The sequence below is a fragment of the Quercus suber genome, unplaced genomic scaffold, assembly GCF_002906115.3.
Source record: "Quercus suber isolate HL8 unplaced genomic scaffold, Cork oak 2.0 scaffold_810, whole genome shotgun sequence".
Lineage (NCBI taxonomy): Eukaryota > Viridiplantae > Streptophyta > Magnoliopsida > Fagales > Fagaceae > Quercus > Quercus suber.
In genome coordinates, this window is record NW_027070243.1 from 1 (window position 1) to 17,183 (window position 17,183).

General features: G+C 33.9%; 1 protein-coding gene across 1 annotated transcript in view; it reads right to left on the reverse strand.

Annotated features, from left to right (window-relative positions):
- Nucleotides 1–12,773: 12,773 nt before the first annotated feature.
- LOC136064960 (uncharacterized) overlaps nucleotides 12,774–17,183 on the reverse strand; it is a 15,335-nt gene continuing 10,925 nt past the window's right edge. The window contains exon 3 of the mRNA XM_065767478.1: nucleotides 12,774–14,174. Within this exon, the coding sequence (XP_065623550.1) occupies nucleotides 13,068–14,141 (1,074 nt within the window). The 5' untranslated portion in view covers nucleotides 14,142–14,174 and the 3' untranslated portion in view covers nucleotides 12,774–13,067. The remainder of the gene's footprint in view (nucleotides 14,175–17,183) is intronic.

A 17,183-nucleotide genomic window follows, 5' to 3' on the forward strand; every position in this document is an offset into this window, starting at 1 on the left:
TTAGTTTCTTAGATTAGGAAATACATTTTAATACATATATATATATATATATATGTAAATGAGTTTCAAGAGAATGATTCAGCCACGAGGATCCTGGCCCCAATTCTCATAGACTTAGTGCTTTTGCACAAGCTTGTGGGATTTGGAACTCAAGTCTGAGTGGCTTTGCTTGGGTTTTGCCTTCCAAGATAATTAGGTGAGAGGGTTTTTAGCAAGAAACAGTAAAGGAAGACAATGTAATAAAGAAATACACGAAATTATTGTTAGAGATCCTCAAATCAATATGAGGTATTTCATTATTTTTCTTGATGGTGGATTACAATATGCTCACTACAATGTGATACAAGGTCCAAATAAGCTAAAAGATTACAGACTTAGATGGCTATCTAAGCCTCTAAGACTTGCAAAGTTTGAATCATTTTGAATCCAAGTATGTGCTATAATGGCTATTCTCGGGGATACCAGGAGATATTCCTCTGTTTTTCTTGAGTTTTACAGAGTTATCTTAACGATTCCCTTCTGGTTTTTCTATTCTGCATAATGCCCCCAATGTTGACTACTTCCCCCTTTTTATAGTGTCATTTTAGGGTTTGGATACCATTGATTCTTCCCTCTTGGCTCATTGGGTACCAGAGCCTTTGTTATGCCAGCCATTTCTAACCGTTGATTCTTTCTCTGTTTCTCATAGTTTTCACCTTTTAGTCTTGTTTTCCTAAAAGCCACTTATTGACTTTCCATTTTGGATAGTTGACGTTTACCCTCTGTTGTTTCAAGTCCTTTTACCTCTTGGACTTAGCTTTTTGGCTGTCCTCCTTGTTGTCATTTTTCCCAAGTGAACAAAATCCTTTCTTGCTGGGTTGAAGGTTTTCCAGCCACTTCCTTTTATAGTTCTTCATTCTGGGTTCCTTGGGGTACCAACCTTTTGTTTATGAATTGTTACTCTCCAAGCTTTCTGATTCTTTGCTGCACCACTGGGTGCTTGAGAAGGACATATTTGTTCTTCATTTCTTGTATTTTGTGGTACTCCTTTTGAGCTGTCTCAATCCAACTTTAGCTGTGCTGCACGTCCTGAGGATCCCGAGCCTCTAGCAGCCTCTGGGGATCCTAGCCCAGTTCTTTCACTGGAATTTGCTGGACTTTTTAATGGCCTTTTTTGCTAGAAATCTGAACATACATAGGGCCTTGATGTCGATTCTTCTTGCTGCACGAATTGGGCCTTCTTTATTTTTGTATGGAATGGGCTTTGTTGTGAAATTTTGGACCTCAACACACACTAACATTTTAGAATTTTGATTTTACCCCCTCATTTTTAGGGGTGTTTGGATTTTACTCTCTAAAGTTTGGTGGAAGTAACCTGAGGGCGGAAGGACATAATGGATGGGCCTTGTTGTTTGTCAGTTTAGGCCTAATCAAGGCAAGATAGCCAAAAACCCAAGAACCGGGTAGGGAATGGTTCGCTTGAGGAACCCTAGGAGCACGCCCTCCTCGGGAGATCAGGGTCCAACTCCAGTGCCCTTAAGGCAATCGCCGAGGAAGGAAGTAGGATGGAGCAAGTGAAAGCAGGAGATATCTTCCTAGAGAAGCACCCATCACCTCCACATTCAATATTCATTGCCAAACCACCCTATCGCATTAAATGGAGAATGACCCCTGAACAATACTTACATAGCTTTCACAGCCTATTCTACCACCACCAGCAAGGTAGTGATGAGACAAGTATCCAAAGCAAAATTTGAGGGACGTCCAAGTGGAACGTTAGGATGCACTCCCTCCTACTATATATAAAGAAACAAGTCCCCCTATCTAAAAAGAAAAAAAAAATTGGAGAAGAAGTTCCTAGAAAGAGATGGAGAGTGGAGTACAGTAATCGTTGAGTAATTGTGTTGTAATTCGAGTTCCTCGGATTGACCAAGGAAGATCTTTTAATACCAAAACTCTGTTCCTTAGCTTTTTCTTAGAATATATTCTTGGTCTTACTTATCCTTTCATTAGTCTTGCTAAGGTATCTCTACTTAAGCTTGGGTTGTTGACCCTGACCATCCACCTCTTTCAAATTATTTGTATTGGGCTTAGTCTAACAGCAGGTCCCTTAAGTCATTACACCGAGCATGTTGCCAGTAGTTTGTGCCCCCTATAGGAGTGTTTGGATTTTGCACCCTAAAGTTTCAGAATTTGGAGGTATAAAATCCAAACACTCCTAAACTTTAGGGAGTGAAATCCAAATTTTGAAACATCAAGGTGAAAAATTCAAATACTCCTAAACTTCAAGGGGTAAATTTCAAATTCTAAAAATTCATGGTGTAAAATCTAAACACTCCTAAACTTTAGGGGTGTAATATGCAATTTACTTAGAGTCAGCGAAGACAAAACTGCTGTGACTTAAATAATGCTCCCAAATGCAGGATTGCTGCTAAATAATAACTCGGTAAGTCCAAGGTTGAATCCACAGGAAAAAGGGAATTGATTAGCAAATCACAAGAGACTAAAACTAAAATAATAAGTTTAATTGAAGAGATTTTTGATTGTTTAAAAAAGGTAATTTAAATTGAGAGAAAATAACAATATATTAAGGCGTTAAGGTTTAGGGATCCACACACAACACGTCTATTGGTAGTCTTAACAATATTTATTTTATAACTCAACTAAAATTCATATGAAGGATGATCTTAGTCGGATGATTTAACAATAAAAACTCAAGAATTAATTGTCTAAGATAGTTTCATGAAATTGATTGATTTTAAGCAAAACAAAACTAGTGAATTAGTTCTTAGGGAATAATAAGCATTTAACATGCCCGAAGTCTACGATAAATCAAATGATTATATAGAACTAAACACTTTTCTAGATGAGTAAAACAATCAAAAACATAAAAACATAAGCATTAAAACCAATAAATAATTGTTAAGAACATACCAATAAACGGTTGGGTTTCACCCTTTGCCTTAGCAAGACTTCTAGCAAGCCATAATACAAAATATAACTCTTAAAACTATAAAGAAACTTTAAGAAAACCTAAATTACGTTCTACGACAGCTCTCCCCTAAATTTTGCCCTAAAGAATTGTGTGAGTTTTTTTTTTTTTTTTGGTAGAACAACATAAATTTAAGTGAAAAAAAATTTATCTCATGTCACGCTAAATAAGGAAAGTTAAAAGAAATATGAAAACTATTGAATATAACTCTATCTCATTTATGATCACTACCAAATATAAGAAAATGAGCCGTTTTCCAAAAATATTTTTGGAAAAAGTGACTTTTTTTTTTTAGAAAATATCAATATCGAAACAAGTGTAGTAGTATAATTCTAACGTTCTCCCCACATGTGGATCCAAACAAGTGAGACTTAACACTTAGGATTTTTAACTTTTTTTAAATTGGAGGTGAAGCAGACAGTGTTTAAAATTAAGACAACTTGCTTTGATACCTGATCGATTACTAATTGTAATAGAAACTTAAATTATTAAAAGATAATAAATTTAAACATTTAAATATAATTATAACATTTTTTTTGTAGAACCAAGTTTTTATATAAAAAATTATATTAGATTTTTAAATAATAAAAATATAATAAAACTACAAAATTTCTTAGTGCTTTGGATAACATAATTAATAAAAACAATGTTTTAAAAATTAGGGTAAACTACATATTTGTCCTTATTCTTTATACTATATTTCAATTTGGTCAATAACCTTTCAATTGTGTTAATTTGGTCCTAACTTTTCAATATTGTATCAATTTAGTCACCATCATTATCTCTTAGATGGAAATTATTGACGTGGCAAACAACCAAAATAAAAAAATTAGTTTTCGTTGATGTGGTAATAAACTAATTTTTAATTTTGGCCGTTTGCTACATCGGTAATTTTCATCCAAGAGATAATGACATGGACTAAATTGACACGGCACTGAAAGATTAGGGACCAAATTAATACAATTGAAAGGTTATGGACCAAAATGAAATATTGTGTAAAGGTTAGGGACCAATATATAATTTACCCTTAAAATTAACAAAATTTAAGTACAATTTCTTAGGTGCAATACATTAGGTCCCTCAATCAAATTTGAACACGTGACTACCTTGACCAATTAAACACAAACATTGTTATTTTTCCAATGACAATTAAATTTAATGGAACTATGTATTTTAATTTAATTTGAAAACCTGTTATACCTAAGTTTTAGCCTTTTAAAATTATTAATCTTACCACCGCGCATCCTCGACGTTATGGTCACTCCACAAGTATAATTACACAAAGTTTTTGTGCGGATCAAGGACTGAAATTTAAGTATCATGGAAGAAACATCACACAAGCAAGGACCGGAGTTCAGGCTAAAGACTAGAGAATGATGAGTCTTTTGGCTAAAAATTGCAAAAAACGAAGTTTATTGGAGTTATAGGTATTGTTCAAAGTTATTTAGCAAAATGAGGAGAGATACTGAATTTCAGCAACGGTGTTGCCAAAATTGCAAGAAAAAGTACGTGTCAGGAGAGAGAAATTTGAATTTCAGTAATGAGAATACCGAAATTCTTGTCCTGCCCATGGATTGCCAAGCCTACCTGTGAAGTGCTCAAAATGCATGCTAGGGGGAGTGCCTGAAAGGGAAACCAATTGTGGCAATGGCATTGCCGAAATTATAGGGGGAAAAAAAATTTGTGGCAACCAAGTTGTTGAAAATGGAGGACAAAAAAAAGATGCTACATCCATAACATTTTTTACAACAAATTACAAGTGGTTAGTTGTTATTGGTTCAAATTTGAACTTAACACTAAGATTACTTTTTTTTTTTTCCTAATAATAATAATCAGTAACAACCTGCCACTTAGAATTTATTGTAAAAATATTGTGACAATGTTGTGGACATATCATTTCTTAAAAAAATTATGGTGCCAAAATAGAAGGAAAAAAAAAAGTGGCAAATTGATTTGTGGCAATGGCATTGCCAAAATAGAGGGAAAAAAAGGGGGGGGGGGGGGGGCGGCAATGCCATTGCCACAAAACAATTTGTGGCTTTTTTTTTTTTTTTTTCCTTCTATTTCGGCACCACAATTTTTTTAGAGAATGATACGTCCACAATATTTTCACAATATTTTTACAACAAATCCTAAGTGACAGGTTATTACTGATTGTTATTATTGGGGTAAAAAAGTAATCTTAGTATTAGGTTCAAATTTAAACCAATAAAAATTAACCACCTGTAATTTGTTGTGAAAAATATTATGGACGTAGCATTTTTTCCCTCCATTTTCGGCAACTTGGTTGCCACAATTTCTTTTTTTTTCCCTCCCATTCCACAATTCATATTTTCTCTCTCCTCCATTCCTACAATTTCGGCAATGCCATTGCCACAATTGGTTTCCCTTTCGGGCACTCCCCTTAGCATGCATTTTGGCACTTCAAATTTCTCTCTTCCCTGACACATTGTACTTTTTCTTGCAATTTCGGCAACACCGTTGCCGAAATTCAGTCTCTCTCCTTATTTTGCTAAGTAACTTTGAACAGTACCTATAACACCAATAAACTCCGTATTTTACAATTTTTAGCCAAAAGACTTAGAGAATGATATATATCTTAGATTTTTTTTTATTATAATTTATTGATCTTGAATTCAGAGTCATGACAGTTAGTTCAAAAAAGTTAGCTTTGTTTGGGTAGATGTCATGCACATTTGGAACGAGTAAAAGAAAATGGAACGGAAAAGAAATGAAGGGATTGGTTGGGTTTCCACTTTTTGGTTGTAGGAAAAAACGTAGCAAAGTGATCCATCTGGGCCTACCTACTTTTCCCATTGTTTCCTTTCCTTCAATCTTTTATTTGGCCTACCTTCTTTTCCCATTGTTTCCTTTCCCTCCTCCTTTTATTTCTCTAAGCTACAACTAAACACAGGAGAAATATATAGTCTTCTAATAGACCACGTCACTTGTCCACTATTTCACTAAAAGACTTTCACTTGTTTAAAATTATTAAGTTAGTAATCAGTTTTTGTTAAAAAAAAATTATAACTAAACAATTTTAAATATATGTGAGTCTTTTAATGGAATTGTAAACCATGTCACTTATCCACCATGTGAACCTTATAATTTTTCCAAACACATTGTTAGGCATGGGTGCGACCCATTCTTATCTCGCACTTGTGTTGTTCATAATCATCTCTCATGATGGAATTGATCTAGCTCAAGTCATCATCCTCTCTTTCCAAAGCACTAATTTCTCTTTTTGTAAAAGCAAAGCATAAAAGATGGTAGAATAGACTGGTGTTTCGGCTTCCTATCTTTCCAAAACAATAATTATCAATTACTCTCCTTGTATGGTTAAGCAAACAAGATTAGGTTGAACTGTTGAAAGCCTAGTCAAGAAAGGTGCCTACTAACTACATTTTTTACTCATAATATTGGGGTTATTTACATTTTCACTCTTTATAATTTTCATTTTCATCCCCCATATTTGATTTCATTTTTATATTAGTAATGTTGTGCATTTCTATTAGTAATCTAAAAAATCATAATACTTTTTTCTGCGGACAAAATGAAAATCTTGCATTCCGCAATATTTTAAAGCAAGTATTTCATAAAATAGTTAAATATGAGGGGCATTTAACGACTAGATTACTAATTAAAATGGATAGTAGGGGTAATATGAAAACTAAATCAAATATAAAAGACCAAAATAAAATTTTGAAATGTAAAGAGTCAAAATGAAAACAACCCCAAACTTTAAGGGCAAAAAGTCTTAAAATAAATGAATTATAACTTATTTAGAAAACAAATTCATTAGTTCTTTGATGATAAACAATAATCATTATGATTGTCATTTTCATACTGTATCGTATTTGTATATTAAAAAATATAATATATACAATTAGTCCTAAATTATTTTAGTCGTAGTGATCTCTTTAAGCTAAAAAACTTTAAGTAATCAAATTTAGTTCTTTATAAACTTTAAATTAATGTTTTTAGTTCTTATGGAATGATGTTATGTTAGTTTTAGTTTAACCACATCATTTAAGGGATTAAAAACAACCACTTTAAACATCATAGACTAAAATCACTAATAGCTAAACTTTAGCAGCCAACCTTGCAATTGAGAAGTGGGCTTCAGTTAACTTAACTATTAAAATTTCTTAGCCTGATGATTAGTGTCTTAGCTTGATGATTAGAGCAATCATCATAGAGTAAATATCATAAGTTGTAATTCTATAGTCTATATATGCTAAGAAGTAAACAAAGAAATCACTAATGACTAAACTTTAGTAACAAAAGTTATATGCTAAGAGTCTTATAACTCGAATAATATATTCTGGTAATTCTAAGAGAGATGTCCATATTTAAATTGCCTCTCTTAGTGGTAATTATCAAATTTATCAAAAAAAAAAAAAAAGCGTTATCGAACTATGGAACATTATATTTAAGAAGGAAAATGAAACCATTTCTTGAAAATTGTGAAATTTTGAATTGTATATTTTCACTTTCAAAATTTTGTATTATGAAAAAAAAATTGTTATGTTAAATATGGGATGGACTTGGAGTTTGGAGTTGGATCTTTCCAGATGGAAATCAGTCACACTTGTTTGGCATAACAAAAATTTACATCAATTCACAATATTCTTACATTAGCCTATTATCTCACATATGGGTCATTAAAAAAAAATTTAAAATTGTAGATTGTAAAAGGCTCATATGAAAGCTGGTAGACTTACCTTTTTTTTTTTTTTTTCTTAAAAAAAAAAAAAAAAAAACACAAACACACACATGCACAAAAAAGGAGAATGAAGTTCTAACGAAAGATAAATCACAAACTCCATCCAAAAATCATAATAACTTTTAAAGAAATGTGGGATAAATTATACTATACAAGACACATTACTTACTCTCATAAGAAATGGTGTGAAATATTTGTGAATTTTTATTGTATTCTTAACTTTATTGAATAAACGAAAATTGGCCCAATTAATCAATTCTTAAAGCTAAAGGTCCGTTTGGGTGGAGGAGTGGAAAAGTGGGAGGATAGAAAATTGGTGAAAGGATGGAAAAGTGAAATGATAGAAAGGATTTAGTTTTCCCTCATGTGTGTTTAGTTGGAGGGGTGGAAAAGTAGAATGGTAGAAAAGTCTTTTGTTTGGATGAAGAGAAAAGTGGGAGGATAGAAAATATAGTTTATATAAATTAACTTTTATGCCCTTGTTACATAATATGAAAAATATATATATATTTGTACTTATTAAATAATATAAAAATTAACACATTATACATACAAATTTATATTATTTTTCTTTGTTACCAAACAACACCCACTTCTTTGTAACATTAAATAAGAAAATTACAATTTATTTAAAATAAGAAACACCTTAAAATCTCAATCTCATTTTCTTAAATTTAACCATTTATTTGCATTAGGAACATAATTTTTTTTCAATCTACAACTGCTCTAGTTCTTAATTAAAACAAAAATGAAAAATAAAAATAAAAATAAAAACTTGTTGGAGCTCAATAAAAAATAGTATACAATAAAACTAAAAATAAAATAAAAGGCTGGTGGGTCTCACAACCTCACCTATATTATTTTCACTATTATTCCTTACCCTTCTCTCTCATGAAATCATCTCTCAGATTCCTCTCCCTTATCTTTTTTTCTTTGTGACTTTCCTCTCATACTTTCACTTTCACTTTCACATTTCTTACTTGCATGTCAATTAATCTTAGATCATTTCCCCTCCACCCCACACATCCCCACCCCCCCCCTCCCAAAAAAAAAAAAAACACATGATCTTAGGTGCTCACCGCAGTCCCAGTATTTCCGTTTTCTTTCTCTCTCTCTCTCTCTCTCTCTCTCTCTCTCTCTCTCTTTTATTATTAAATTTATGAAAAGGCATTTTCATTTTCAACCAAGGATACTTCAATCAAATTTTTTTTTATATAATTATTTTCTATGTTGAATAATAGTGAGATGAAGTTATTGTTGAGTTAGAAATGGATCTGGGCAAATTTTTTTAAGTTAAACACAAGTGGCTGAGAGAAGAAGGGTAGAAATGGTCATTTGCTGCACAATCACTTTTCTCTAGCATTTTCTCTCCAAATCGGAGAGACAGTTTTTTTGTAGGTGGAAAATGCGTGGGCTCCACCCAAAATGTTCCTTTGCTTCGCTCCTTACCAAACAACTACCTACTCTTATTTTTTCTTCATTATTTTCCATCCATCCTACTTTACTTCCAACCAAACGTACTCAAAGTGTAAAAGATGGCAAGAAGCTATTGGCCCCTTATTTACAATATATATATATATATATATATTGACTGACTTTTTTACAAATAATAAAGACTAACAGGTTTAGTCAAAAAAGAAAAAGAAAAAAAAAAAAAGCAGGTCTTTCTTTCCGGATTATTATTAAAAAAAAAAAAATTGTCTTTCTTTTTTAGTATATATTATTATTACTATTATATAAAACCACTGTTCTTGTGAAGTTACGCGTTAAAGATCCGTAGGAGATAGACTCTAGTCAAGAAAAAGAAGTCCAAGTCTTGGACAAAGATAAAGTAGAGTTATACCTTCTTTTTAGAAAACCAAATTTTATAATTATATCTCATATTCACATTATATTCAACTAACTCCCTCCCCCATGTGGGTTTCAGTTAACTCAACTGGTAAAATCTCTGATGATTGTATAAGAGATCTAGAGTTCAATCCCCGCCTATACCAAAAACTGATTGATGTCTTGGTCTGATGATAAAGAGCCGTCGTCAAGAACGGACGTCATAAGTTGAAACTCTCTAAAAAAATCTCCCTCCCCCACTATCTAAAAATATATATTATATTTTATTAATTAGATGTAAACATATTTCAGCATGAATCGTGCGGATGATGAAGAAATGAAAGTAATGAATAATTATTTTTCATTTTTTTTTTGTTAAAACCCCTTTTTTTTTTTTTTTTTTTAAGTTTTGAATATTACTTGAACATCATCATTTCTATTTTCATCCTTAAATCTTACGTACACTTGTTCTGTTTACATTGAATTGGATATTTATAATACTTTATGGAATGATTTTATCAATTAAATGTTGTTATATCACAATTTCCTTTTATCCTTTGACAGGAGAGGTTTATATTTATGTAGGGTTGAATTTTCAACTTACACTTAGCGTAACTCTAAGCAATGTTACATCATTCGAAATGTTTTAATTAGATGCAAAAATTTGATAAATCTACTGTTAGATTATATTGTCTTTGTATATTTTTTATCTTTGCAAAATTTCAAGATGATAAAAAATTAATCGCCCTGTCATCAATCAATTTTTTAGATTCAAGTTTTTATAGGACCACTAAACCCAATGTTTTTACTTTTTTTTTTTCTCCTTTTTTTCCTCTTTATCAAGATTTAAACGTTTCTTTCTCTCTCCTTTTTTTTTTCCTTTCCGGTTTTCTTTCTTCAAAATTCTAATCACTCTTTTTTTTTTTTGGTTTTTGTTTTTATTTTTTCAAATCTCTTCTTCTTTATTTTTGAATTATTAAAAAAATGTGATTTTTAATGTACTCCCTTTTTTTTCTTTTTAATGGTTTATTTGTTTATTTATGTTGGTGTTTGAATTTTCTCTTCACATCTATTTGTACTACTTTTTTTTTTCCCATTTTAATGAATGTCTTTTCTATGTTCAAAACAAAAATTACTACGCATGTGGTTTAATTATATAGAAGAGAGAAACGTTTCAAATTAAGATGAATGGACAATTATGACACTAAACAAAAAAAAAAAAAAATCTCATTGCACGTGTGAAGTGCGTGTGATAAGACTAGTATATTTTAAAAGAAACACATTTAAGAAATAAAAAAGAGATTACTAATGAAAAAATAAAAACAAAAATTGTTGGTAATGTTGTTCTACTAATGTTGCTTAAGTTTTATAGAAATACATTTGGGTGAAAAAGTATTGTAAAAATACGTGTTGTGTTGTTTAAACAACAAAAACTGTTATTCAAACAACGTTACCAAAAAGACCCTAAACTTTAGTGACCAACGTTATATACTAATAGTCTTATAACTCAAATAATGTATTTTGGTATTTCTAAGAGAGTCTAGGTTCAAATTGCCTCTTTCAGTGGAAACTATCAAATTTATCCCAAAAAAAAAGTATCCAACTATGCAACGTTATATTTAAAGAAGGAAAATGAAACCATTTCTTGACAATTGTTGAAAGTTCAATATGGGTATGAAACACCCTTGAATGTTTAGATCCCCAGATACAAAAATACCAATTCAAGCTTTATATCAAACAATTAATGTGCGGAATATAATAACAAGCTTATAACAGAATTGATAAAACAATCTAAGCCAAATATAAACACATCCACAGCAGTAAATATAAGGCAAAGATAAAGGAAAGAGAGATGCAAACACACGGATAACACACGATGTGTTATGGAAGAGGAAACTGAAGTCCTCGGCGTAAAACCTCTCCGCCGCCCTCCAAGCGGTGATAAAATCCACTAAAGAATATAGTTGGGATACATGAACAGCAGAAGACTCTCCAAGCCTAATCTACCCAAGTACCTAAGCCCTCTAAGCTTCTTGCTCCAACGAGGTTACGCCGAACCTATTTTTTCTTTAGCTTGCCGGATTCCGCTACTTGACCATAGCATCAACCAATGTATATTGGTTCCTTCCCAAACTGCTTCCCTAAGCACCAAATGGACCTTCTCATAGACGTGGGTGTGGTGAGATAAGGGTTTGGTAAATAACCTCTCAAGGGTATGACAATGGAGAGGAAGAAAGTAGAGGAATTTGTAGAGCCTCTTTAGATAAAGATTGGGGATGAGGCAATCTTGTTTTTCTCTAAGGTTTTCTCTCACAAAATTCTCTCTGAAAGCTCTCTCAATATGATGGGTATAAGGGTTTATATATAGTAGGGTGAGAAGGGAATGCAAAATGTCAGTTTTTGCCAAACAGGGCAAGTTGGCGACTTGGTCTCGCAGCTTGTCCAAGTCGCGAGTTTAAGTAGCGTGACAGCTGGCGCGACCCTTCAGCTTCCCAGTGTGCCTCTCACGTGCCAGCTTTTGGCGGCTTGCCAGTCGCGATCCCCCCGCGAGACCTAGCTGTGAGCCTCTGTTTTTCTTGCACACTCTTGAACTTTTCTTCACATCTTCTTACACACTACCCTTACAATTTTTCCACCTAAATACAGGGTTGCTAAGTGCTAAATTACAAGCAAATTGGTTACGAAATAAAGCCAATTAAATGGTTGATTAAATTCAACCTTACAATCTCCCCCTTTGGCTATTCTGTGATAAAACCCTACAACAGACTCTAGACTTAAACGTGAGTTGGGAACAGTTGGAAAACTCACTCACACCTAACTCTAGATTCTGTAAAGCTGTTAAACATATGAATAAGTAACTCCTGAAACACAATAACATAGCAATATCATTGTATGTAGAAAACTTAATATGCATATGGAGCAAAATAAGCATAATCAAGCAAAATGAACATAAGCATAAAAGCAATAATTCATGGCAAGATCAACACCAGTAGTCACTTAAGCAAAAGTGATTACTATGTTCATTCACACAAGGAATGAACATCTGGACATTCAAAAATGATAAACTCAATTGAAGAGTAACATTTGCAAGTCCAACACTCAACCAATGCATAGAAACATATATGCATCTAAGAACAATCCTACACGAGCACAAGAGTGTTGTACTTAAGATAATGCAAGGCATTAACAAGTACCAAAGCACAAAGCACAAAGCACAAAGACTGCATATGCAAAGTTTTGCAAATACATGGAACAAACCATAAAACCCTACAAACAGTGCATAAGAACAAGAAACAACCCTCAAAGCTTACAAAAGCAACAATGGGTACAAACCTACAACATAAAGTGCTGAAGGTGAATAACATCATACTATATAAGTGCTGAAATAAACAACTACCACCACAGTATTTTGAGTTAACAAAGTTTTATATACAGAAAAACAACTAAAAAAAATGATGAAGAAATCTCCTCCTTAAAACGAGCACTCCCCCTTAAGAGCTGCCCCAAAAATTCTCCCCCTTTTTGACCGGAATGGCCAAAGGGTCACTGTTTCAGCTTTGTGAAAATGCCATCAACTTGAGCTACTAACACATCAATTTGGTCCTGCATGACAACCAATCTCTCCGATTGCTCTTTCTGGCCATCTCTGAGGGTCTTTTCCATTTCCGTAAGACGTTTGTGAATGTTATCAAAGAGCATTTGCAACTTGTCAGGCTGAGGGGCAGACTGTGGTTGTGTAGTGCCTGGTTGCTCAGAAGTAGAGGAAGTAGGAGAAAATAGATGTGCACTCTTTGGAGCTTTGGATGAATGACTCTTGCTGGCCTGTAGAGTGAACATAGAGATTGGTCGAGGACGAGCAATCATGTTCCCAATTGAGGGAGGAGTAACACCTTCACGTAGAACGAAGTTCATAATAAGACTACAGAATGGAAGGCACCCTTGTGCTACTGTTCTGGTTGTTGTCTTTCTTATGATGTGATAAATATGGGCACAAATGTCAATGGTGGTGCCTGTGATGAGATCACATAGAAATTGAGCCCTTCCAAGGTTTATATACACAGTGTTGGTCAACGGATAGAGGTTTGAAAACATAATCAGCTTCAATGTTGTCAACTCAGGTGAAAACTTGGTAGTACTAATTAATGTGCCTGTGCTAGAAATGTCATGGTCAGGACCAAGAATTTGGAGAATGTCTTGAATCACTGGAGTACAATCATCATACGGAGTAAGGTCGGCATCCACAGGTCGTGTGATTTTGAGAAGTTCAGCTATGGTGTCTAGATTAATGATGAACTTCGTTCCTCTTACCAGACAATGTAGTTCACTCTCAAGATCAACTGTGTTGGCGAAACATTCCTTCACTAGTTCAATCATCAGATCAACAAAATTTCCGAATAATGCTGCCCAATCTTTTGTCTCGAAGATCCGAGGGACAAAAGTTGTGTCCAAAGTGTCAAATCTGACCTCCCGTTCCACTATAAGAGTTCTCCGGTCAAAAATGTTGAAGTAGGCATCTTGGTGCTGAGGAGTTCTGAATAGCTCAATATTGAGTTCAGTAGATGGCTGTGAGGAAGACCGTGTTCTTTTCGCAACAGGCACTGTTTCTTCTTCTGACATCACTTCTTATCCTTTCAAGGATTGTCGAGACATCTGTAAGATAGCAATCACATAGAAAAGTATCAAATGCAATACCACAGGGAATCAACAGCATTTTGATTAGATTCAGCTAAGAATGCGAGAAAATTTCACTTTAATCACAAACATAAGAATCAGATCAACAACAAGATAACAGATGGCTAAAATGAGACACACTCCACACATAAGCACAAAAACTATAAAGACCACAGAACCATAGACAAATGACCCACGGCCACATATAGAGAGCACCACATAGATCTCAAACCCATATGTTTAAAGAGAAAGAGAAACTCTATCAAACGAACAATGCTCAGACTAGAGACAAACATGCTGAAGTACAAACAAGATATAGAATAAACACAGCAACACAAGAAAATAACCTCAAACAAACAAAATCACCATTTTAGGCAAACCCATATTTGAACACAATCTATCGCAGAGCACATGTGCAATGTACAACACAAGAAGGTAATGGTTAACATAGTAGGAATGAAATGAGGGAAAGAAAACCCATACCTTATTCTTGGAGATTTATGCAGAAATGATGCAGAGATGAAAGATTTTTCAGTGAGAAACGAATTGTTTGAGAGAGAGAGTGAAGAAGATAATGAACAGTCATTGAAAATCGAGGGAAAACTGAAAAGCAATTTTTAAAACTGTCTTCAAAAATGCAAAACACGCGTTTTTTGCGACTTAACCAAGTTGCCATTAAGTCGCCAGGGCAAGCCGTGAAACACTGTGAAGGTAAGATTCTAGAAATATCGTCCAAGTGTTTTTCGCAACTGGAAGGTTTAGCTGCGAAGGAGTCGCGAGCTGAGCTGCGAAAATCTCTGAGTAACCCTCGCGATTGAACTTTCCACCCTCGAACAAGCCGCCAAAATGAGCCGCGAATAGAGCAAAACTCAAATTTTAAAAAATTTTCTAAGTCTTTTTCCCGACTAGAATACTGACTTGCCAGTAAGCCGCGAAAAATCTCTGATTGAGCTCGCGACTGGGGCTTGCAACTGTGATAACCCGCGACTTAGTCGCCAAAACAGGGCAACACTGTTTTTTGAAAAAATTTCACATTTTTGTAAAAGCAAAGTACTTTCCAAAAACAAAACAAAACACTCAAAAGTCTTTTTGTGTTTGACCAACAAAGATTGAGCATGTGAAAACACATTTAATCAAGTACAATCACACAAATGAATATGGCATTCATTGAACATAGACTTATGTGATGTGTGTGAATATCAAAAATGAGATAGTCCTTAGAAGCTATCTCAATTATAGAAGCATGCATATATGACCTCCCACAAGAACTTGATAACAACTCTTTGAAACTTTTCATTTGGCTCCATATTCAACATATCATTTGCCATTTTTGAGCAAAGAAACTCTCATTGTGAGATAGATGCCTAAAATTTTTGATATTTCAATTGATGAGTTAGCCTTTGGCTTTTTTAGCATCATACATTTTATTATGGTCGCTTTCCCTTTTTCCTAGTTAAATACTAGTATATGCGACAGGCTTTTGCAGCTCTATATCTCTTTTCATTTGGAGATTTATATTTAGAGAGCTCTTTAAAAAACATAACAATAAAAAGTGGGAAGATATATAGGCATGAGTCTATGCATGTCTCAAGATCAACAAAACTGTTAGGTTCTAAGGTCTTAGGATTTTATGTATTTAGAACTCTAATTTGTAATGTTGGCAAACCGTGATCAAAACAATGTATTTAGTCTTGTTTAGGCTTGCTCAAAGTTGGTTTATTATTGTAAAGTTGGAATCGAGTGGCTGCAGAAGTACTTGGGACTTTCGGCCTGGCTCGATCGATCGAATAATAGACTCGATCGATCGAAAATCGCACAGGTTGTTTTTTCTGCAGAATTTCCAACTCAGCCTTACTTCATTAAACGTTTAGGGTTTTATGTTTTTACCCTAGGTATATAAACAAAACCCTAGCCACGTTTTTGAAGGTTGCTCCAATTGTATTGTTGCTCATACATTGTTGTTTTGTGTAAATCTCTTGTGAGATCTTTGAGGAGTTTTCCTTTACACAAAGCTTAGGGTTTTCAAGTTGGAGATATTATATACGTGCTGATGATCAACTTGGTTGCTACCATTGAAGCTTAAAGATAATCAAGCGGGGGTGCTTGTAGTTGATTGAAGAATCGAAGAAAGAAGGAGTCCGTGGATTCGGAGCTTGCACGTGATCGTGTCAGTAAGTTCTACTGGTGGGTAGCATTAGGAAGTCAAGCGGGGAGCTTGTAGTCCTTTTGTATGAACTTCGATTCTTTCGCATAGTGGATTCAGGTTTACCTTAAGGATAGCTAGGTCAAATCCTCCCCAGGTTTTTACCGTGTGATTTCCTAGGTGATCATATTATTGTGTTTTTTATTATTCCGCTGCTTTATTATTTTGATATGATTATTTGATTGCTTTAACCTAGAATTGCATAATTTGACTAAGTAACAACTTGGCTAATTAATCTAGGCTAACTAATCTGGTTGTGTTTTAAGGGGTCTAAAACCGTTCAAGTGGTATCAGAGCGGGTTGCTCTTTTGTTGGAGATTTCTTGATCTCTGAGCTGATCTTTGACCCCTGTTGTCATGGAGCATAGACACTCTCTGTTTGTTCCTCCTCACTTTGATGGGAACAACTATGCTTATTGGAAAGTAAGGATGAAAGCATTCCTGAAATCCATTGATGAGAGAGTCTGGAATTCCGTTGAGTACGGATGGGAGAAGCCCACTACTCTTGTGAGTGAGTGGCAAACTTCTGAAAAAGAAGCAGCTGGCTTCAATAGCAAAGCTATGAATGCCATCTTCAACGCTGTTTCCATGGAGGAATTTAAGAGGATCTCTAATGTTAAGGTTGCTCATATTGCTTGGAAAATCCTCCAAACTGTGCATGAAGGCACAAAGGCAGTTAAGATCAATAAATTGCAACAATTGACCTCTAGATTTGAAAGCATTAGAATGTCTGATGATGAATCTTTTGATGAATTCTATGCTAAATTAAATGATATTGTCAATTCT